Source organism: Entelurus aequoreus, linkage group LG01 (genome assembly GCF_033978785.1).
Source record: "Entelurus aequoreus isolate RoL-2023_Sb linkage group LG01, RoL_Eaeq_v1.1, whole genome shotgun sequence".
NCBI lineage: Eukaryota > Metazoa > Chordata > Actinopteri > Syngnathiformes > Syngnathidae > Entelurus > Entelurus aequoreus.
In genome coordinates, this window is record NC_084731.1 from 47128359 (window position 1) to 47136619 (window position 8261).

The 8261-nt window shown below is 39.2% G+C and overlaps 1 protein-coding gene across 1 annotated transcript in view; it reads left to right on the forward strand.

Annotated features, from left to right (window-relative positions):
* atad3 (ATPase family AAA domain containing 3) overlaps window positions 1–8042 on the forward strand; it is a 31876-nt gene extending 23834 nt beyond the window's left edge. Inside the window, exons 15-16 of the mRNA XM_062053264.1 lie at window positions 5889–5997; window positions 7494–8042. Of these exons, the coding sequence (XP_061909248.1) occupies window positions 5889–5997; window positions 7494–7865 (481 nt within the window). The 3' untranslated portion in view covers window positions 7866–8042. The remainder of the gene's footprint in view (window positions 1–5888; window positions 5998–7493) is intronic.
* The last annotated feature ends 219 nt before the right edge of the window (window positions 8043–8261 follow it).

The following is an 8261-nucleotide window of genomic DNA, read 5'->3' on the forward strand; positions in this document are numbered from 1 at the left end:
GGATAAGCGGAAGGAGATGGATGGATGGATGGAAGTCAGGAAAGTCACTTGGAGCCATTTCAAAGCAGCTTAAGGTCCCAAGAGCAACTGTGCAGACAATTGTTCGTAAGTATAAAGTTCATGGCACAGTTTTGTTACTGCCACGATCAGGAAGAAAACGCAAGCTATCACCTGCTACTGAGAGAAAATTGGTCAGGATGATCAAGAGTCAACCGAGAACCACCAAAAAGCAGGTTTGCAATGAATTGAAAGCTGCTGGAACACAGGTGTCAGTGTCCACAGTCAAACGAGTTTGGACTGAGAGGCTACCATGCAAGAAGGAAGCCCTTGCTCCAGAAGTGACACCTTAAGCTTGTCTAAAGTTAGCTGCTGATCACATGGACAAAGATAAGACCTTCTGGAGGAAAGTTCTGTGGTCAGATGAAACAAAAAATTTAGCTGTTTGGCCACAATAACCAGCAATATGTTTTGAGGAGAAAAGGTGAGTCCTTTAATCCCAGAAACACCATCCCTACCGTCAAGCATGGTGGTGGTAGTATTATGCTCTGGGCCTGTTTTGCTGCCAATGGAACTGGTGCTTTACAGAGAGTAAATGGGACAATGGAAAAGGAGAATTACCTCCAAATTCTTCAGGACAACCTAAAATCATCAGCCCGGAGGTTGGGTCTTGGGCGCAGTTGGGTGTTCCAACAGGACAATGACCCCAAACACACGTCAAAAGAGGTAAAGGAATGGCTAAATCAGGCTAGAATTAAGGTTTTAGAATGGACTTCCCAAAGTCCTGACTTAAACCTCATTGAGAACGTGTGGACAATGCTGAAAAAAAAGTCCATGTTAGCAAACCAACAAATTTAGCTGAACTTCACCAATTTTGTCAAGAGGAGTGGTCAAAAATTCAACCAGAAGCTTGCCAGAAGCTTGTGGATGGCTACCAAAAGTGCCTTATTGCAGTGCAACTTGCCAAGGGATATGTAACCAAATATTAACATTGCTGTATGTATACTTTTGACCCAGCAGATTTGCTCACATGTTCAGTAGATCCGTATTATTGGAAACTCAAGACAGCCATGACATTATGTTCTTTACAAGTGTTTGTAAACTTTTGACCACGACTGTGTATATATATACGTATAGATGTGTGTGTGTGTGTGTGTATATATATATATCAGGGGTGTAACGGTACACAAAAATTTCGGCTCGGTATGTACCTCGGTTTAGAGGTCACGGTTCAGTTAATTTTCGGTACAGTAAGAAAACAACAAAATACCGTATTTTCCGCACTATAAGGCGCACCGGATTATAAAGCGCACCTTCAATGAATGGCATATTTGAAAACTTTGTTCATATGCATAATAAGGCGCACCGCATTAAATGCAGCAGCCTAGTTTTGAATGGCAGGGTCCCTGCTATCACATATTGATAAAAATATAACATTTACATAATAAAAATCAACTACAGGCTTCCCAAATGCTGTAATAAGTTAAGCATGATGAGTTGACTTGAAACTGTTTAGTGTTGCACTTTTTATATGTAGAAGAAAAGTTTTGTTATTTTATTTAATCTGAGCAACAACTTGAGGCAGTTTAATGTTAACGTGGGCAGAGTTATTATAGTGTTCCCAATGTTAAAAGGATAAAGCCATTGTTTACAAATTTGGTAAATAAATAACCAAAAAATGTATATTTTGTTGTTTTCTTACTGTACCGAAAATGAACCGAACCGTTACCTCTACAGGCCTGTTTCATGAGGGGTTTCCCTCAATCATCTCCTGATGATTGAGGGAAACCCCTTGAAAATCCGGGGGAGAAGGTTTAAATCTCGCGCCAGGCCGTACCCATATCCGCAGCAGGTCTCCAAGGTGAACAGCCTCTGGCCTGTTTCATGAGGGGTTTCCACTCAATCATCTCCTGATGATTGAGGGAAACCCCTCATGAAACAGGCCTGTAGAGATGAAATAGTCTTGTGATTTTTCCCACACATACATATTACGCTCTACCACGGTATCGAGCACTATTTTTTTTGGATATATATATGTATATATATATATATATATATATATATATACATATGTGTGTGTGTATATGTATATGTATATATATATATATATATGTGTATGTGTGTATATATATATATATATATATATATATATACACACATATATATATACATATACATATATATACACAAACACATATATATATATATATATATATAATATATATATATATATATATATATATATATATATATATAATATATATATATATATATATATATATATATATATATATATATATATATATATATATATATATACACATATACACATATACACATATACCGTATTTTTCGGACTATAAGTCGCTCCGGAGTATACGTCGCACTGGCTGAAAATGCACAATAAAGAAGGAAAAAAACATATATACGTCGCACTGGAGTATAAGTCGCATTTTTGGGAGAAATTTATTTGATAAAATCCAACACCAAGAATAGACATTTGAAAGGCAATTTAAAATAAATAAAGAATAGTGAACAGGCTGAATAAGTGTACACCATATGACGCACAAATAACCAACTGAGAAAGTGCCTGGTATGTTAACGCAACACATCATGGCAAGAGTCATTCGAATAACTATAACATATAGAACATGCTATACGTTTACCAAACAATCTGTCACTCCTGATCACTAAAGCCGATGAAATCTTCCTCCCCGGTGTCGCCTCTGGTATGCGCTGCTTCCTTTCTTTAATAATAATAATAATAATACCTGGGATTTATATAGCGCTTTTCTAAGTACCCAAAGTCGCTTTACATGTTAAAAACCCATCATTCATTCACACCTGGTGGTGGTAAGCTACTTTCGTAGCCACAGCTGCCCTGGGGTAGACTGACGAAAGCGTGGCTGCCAATTTGCGCCTACGGCCCTTCCGACCACCACCTATCATTCATTCAACATTCATTCACCGGTGTGAGTTGCACCGGGGGCAAGGGTGAAGTGTCCTGCCCAAGGACACAACGGCATGGTAAGAGGCGGGGAGCGAACCTGCAACCCTCAGGTTTCTGACACGGGCGCTCTACCCACTACGCCATGCTGCTGCTCAATTGCTGTTTTCTGCTGCATATTTTACTACGTCCAGCTTGTAATCTGCAGTATATGATTTTCTTTTTGGTGCCATTTTAGTTCAGCCCTTCTCAGTTTTTATAAGTTACCGCCAATGTTGAAATAATCAATTTGAATAGCTACGGATGTAGCAGCAGTTAGCATCCCATGACCCACAATGCACTTCTGCCATGACGCACAATGCACTTCTGCCATGACCCGCCCCCGCCAAATTCTTATTGGTTGACGTGTGTGACGATTGCTGACATTTGCTTCGTCTCTTACGTGCATGAGATAAATAATATTATTTGATATTTTACGGTAATGTGTTAATAATTTCACACATAAATCGCTCCGGAGTATATGAGTATAATCAGAAAAATACGGTATATATATATATATATATATATATATATATATATATATATATATATATATATATATATATATATATATATATATATATATATATATGTATATTAGGGGTGTGGGGAAAAAAATCGATTCGAATCGCGATTCTCACGTTGTGCGATTCAGAATCGATTGTCATTTTAAATTTTTTTATTTTTTTTAATTTAAATTTTATTATTATTTTTAAATTAATCAATCCAACAAAACAATACACAGCAATACCATAACAATGTAATCCAATTCCAAAATCAAACACGACCCAGCAACACTCAGAACTGCAATAAACAGAGCAATTGAGAGGAGACACAAACACGACACAGAACAAACCAAAAGTAGTGAAACAAAAATGAATATTATCAACAACAGTATAAATATTAGTTACAATTTCAACATAGCAGTGATTAAAAATCGCTCATTGACAATATCATTAGACATTTATAAAAATAAAAATAAATGAACAATAGTGTCACAGTGAACAAGACCCCAAGATACTTAAACTCCTCCACCTGGGACAGAGTCTCGTCCCCTACCTGGACTGTACAATCCATCCGTTTCCTGCTGAGAACCATGGCCTCAGATTTGGAAATGCTGATCCTCATTCCAGCCGCTGAACACTCGGCTGTGGACCGATCCAGTGAGAGCTGAAGGTCACGAACCGAAGGTGCCATCAGGACCACATCATCTGTAAAGAGCAGTGACGCAACCTTTAGCCCCCCAAGACGTATACCCTCTCCGCCATGGCCACGACTCCGCCTAGAAATCCTGTCCATGAAAATCACAAACAGGATAGTCTTGTTCACGAGTGAGGGAAAGATGGAGAAGGAAATCAGCCGGAGAATCGGAGCAGCTGGGGCAGTATTGCAGTCTCTCTGCCGCACTGTTGTGACGAAACGAGAGCTGAGCCAGAAGGCAAAGCTCTCGGTCTACCGAGCTATCTACATTCCTACTCTCACCTATGGTCATAAAGTGTGGGTCATGACCGAAAGAATAAGATCGTGGATACAAGCGGCCGAAATGAGTTTCCTCAGAAGGGTGGCTGGCATCTCCCTTAGAGATAGGGTGAGAAGCTCAGTCACCCGAGAGAGACTCGGAGTAGAGCCGCTGCTCCTTCGCTTGGAAAGGAGCCAGCTTAGATGGTTCGGGCATCTCGTGCGGATGCCTCACGAGCGTCTCCCTAGGGAGGTCCTCGTTGCACGTCCCACTGGGAGGAGACCCCGCGGCAGGCCAAGGACCAGATGGGGGGATTACATCTCCTCTCTGGCCTGGGAACGCTTCGGAATTCCCCAGGAGGAAGTCGCTAATGTTGCTCTGGAGAGGGAAGTCTGGGGGTCTTTGCTGGAGCTGTTGTCCCCGCGACCCGATTCCGGATAAGCGGTTGAAGATGGATGGATGGATAGTGTCAGTGGCTTACACTTGCATCGCATCTCATAAGCTTGACAACACACTGTGTCCAATATTTTCACAAAGATAAAATAAGTCATATTTTTGATTCATTTAATAGTTAAAACAAATTTACATTATTGCCATCAGTTGATAAAACATTGTCCTTTACAATTATAAAAGCTTTTTACAAAAATCTACTACTCTGCTTGCATGTCAGCAGACTGGGGTGGATCCTGCTGAAATCCTATGTATTGAATAAATAGAGAATCGTTTTGAATCGAGAATCGTGTTGAATTGAAAAAAAAATAATCGATTTTGAATCGAATCTTGACCCCTAGAATCGATATTGAATCGAATCGTGGGACACCCAAAGATTCACAGCCCTATATATATATATATATATATATATATATATATATATATATATATATATATAATGTATGTATGTATGTGTCATAAACTTACAATAAAGTCTGCTGCAACATTCCTGCAGTGTTCCTTGACCAGCAGGCTACACGCTCCCAATGGCGCAAGAAACCTTAAAAAAAATACACAAAACAACCGCAAAAATAACTTGTTACCCTCATTTTACCAGAACCTTCATTAGTTATGGACCAAAAATCACAGATAAATGATGACTTTACTGTAAAGTATGTCAAGTGTTGTGTATTTGTAATCACTGTGCTATGCCTGCGCTTTTAGACTTGGACAAACTATATTGATTCACTATCATCTATTATTACACCCAAAATGTGGAGCAGCCCCATGCTGCACAACAGGGCATTTTTACACCTTGAAAAACTAACCAGGAAGCGCAAACACATAGCATCAGCTCTACATTAGTAGTAGGCATGGCGCCCTGTAGTCACGTGAATTGACAACTCACAAGATCAGTTGGCCATACTCTCTTTATCCTCGACTCTTGTGCTTCACCCAGCGGTGTCCTTCATGTACTGCAGTGTTTTATCTATTAAAATGTTTGTTTTCCCGTAGGAGGATGAAGTTGGCGCAGTTCGATTACGGTAAAAAGTGCTCCGAGATAGCCAAGCGAGCGGAAGGCATGTCTGGCAGAGAGATCTCCAAATTGGGCGTGGCCTGGCAGGTACTGTATGTTCCCCTAACCTGGCATCGAACTCAGCATTTAGTCAAGGTTTAGTTGATATCAGGAGTGTCCACACGTTTACCACTGTGGGCTGCATACAGAAAAACATTTTTGTTTATTTAAACCAATGAAAAGTAGGCCAAAATATGCAACGCTATTTAAGATTCCTAATGAATCATAAAACATTTTAATACGGACTAATAAACATCGTTGGTACTTTCCGAATTAAATATTTTAATGATTTATTTTTAAGTTTCCATGTTCTCCCCGTGACTGCGTGGTTTCTCTCCGGCTTCCTCCGGTGGCAACTTGTCCAGGGTGTACCTTGACTTCCGCCCGAGTGCAGCTGGGGATAGACTCCAGCCCCCTGTTCCCCTGAAGGGGACAAGCGGTAGAAAATGGATGTATAGTAATTATTATCGGCCGATAAATGCGTTAAAATGTAATATCGGAAATTATCGGTATCGTTTTTTTTATTATCGGTATCGTTTTTTTTTTTTTAATTAAATCAACATAAAAAACACAAGATACACTTACAATTAATGCACCAACCCAAAAAACCTCCCTCCTCATTCACACAAAAGGGTTGTTTCTTTCTGTTATTAATATTCTGGTTCCTACATTATATATCAATACAGTCTGCAGGGATACAAAACGTAAGCACACATGATTGGTCCACTAATAGTACTAACCTTTAGCAGTTAATGTTACTCATTTTTATTAATTACTAGTTTCTATGTAACTGTTTTTATATTGTTTTACTTTCTTTTTTATTAAAGAAAATGTTTTTAATTTATCTTATTTTATAATTTTTTTTAAAAGTACCTTATCTTCACCATACCTGGTTGTCCAAATTAGACATAATGTGTTAATTCCACGACTGTATATATCTGTTGATATCGGTATCGGTAATTAAAGAGTTGGACAATATCGGATATCGGCAAAAAGCCATTATCGGACATCCCTAATAGTAATATTTGGTATTGATGTAACTAATGAATGATTACTAATTGATTACTTTTTCAAAGTTGATTTCTCTTTTAAATGTATTAGTTGGAAAAATCTAAAGTTATATTGTATAATATACTTTAATTAATGAAGTGCAGCTGATTATCCAAGCATTACATCAACACGAAATAGGGAAGTAAATTTTTCACTGATTAAATAAACAATTTACAGTAAAGTCAAGTTTTTCCACAAAATAAAGTCCTTGTTTATCAGATTTTTAATCAGTCTGTTATTAGTCCTAATATTGAATATCTTAATATTTTTAAAGCTCTTTTAAATTAGTTTTTTTTCACAAAATAGCTTTATTACCTTTTGAATACATTTTAATTGTGTCGCTACTCCACCTTCATAATGATCTGACACATATGTTTATGAAAAAAAAAGATAAGGTCACCTTATGCTGCATTCAGGGCACCTGGGAAATCTTAAAACCCAGTTGGAGGTTGTAATCCAAAAAAAAAGTTGACCTTTTTGATATGTTGTCACAGGCAGCAGCTTATTCCTCTGAAGACGGTGTTCTGACGGAGGCCATGATTGATGCTCGTGTGGATGACGCTGTCAAGCAGCACCGGCAGAAGATGGACTGGCTGCACGCCGAAGAGGACGCTCAGACCAAGACTCTCACACCTCCGCCAGCAGGGGGCGTCGGCAGCAAAAAAACAGGCTTCAATCTGCCCTTCGGTGAGACGCCTCAGGTCATCTCGCCGCCTCACCAGGGGGGCGCTGGAGCTCAGCAGAGGACAGCACAGCCTCACAGTTCTGCCCCAGCTGGAGCAGATTGCGAAGACGACCAGCCCACTGCTGGCAGTAAAGGTGGCGTGGACAAGGCCAGCTCTCCAAAAGATGGAACTCCCGTTTGAGTCGTAAATTAGAGATAAGAATCTTGATCGAGTCAGTCATCGTCTTGTAGACACGTTGGACTCACTGACAGGTTCTTCGATTACTTTGTGGGAGTTAACTAACCGCGTCTGTAACAACGGCATATAAAAGGTGCACATTGGAGACGTGAATGATTAAACAGATGTTTTGTTTTATAACATGTAACTTGTTCATCACTGAGATTCATTGATGTTTTGAGACTGGCTTGTTGCATACCAAGTAAAGATGGACTAAAAGGAAACAGTTGCTAGGGGTGCATGGTATGAGCAATTATGCAATCCTACCGCCAACATTAAAAATATCTCCAATGAGCGGAGATTTCAGACAATGTGCTGTTAGTGTGGAAATCAAGCCCAATTTCTCCCAACTTGTAGGAG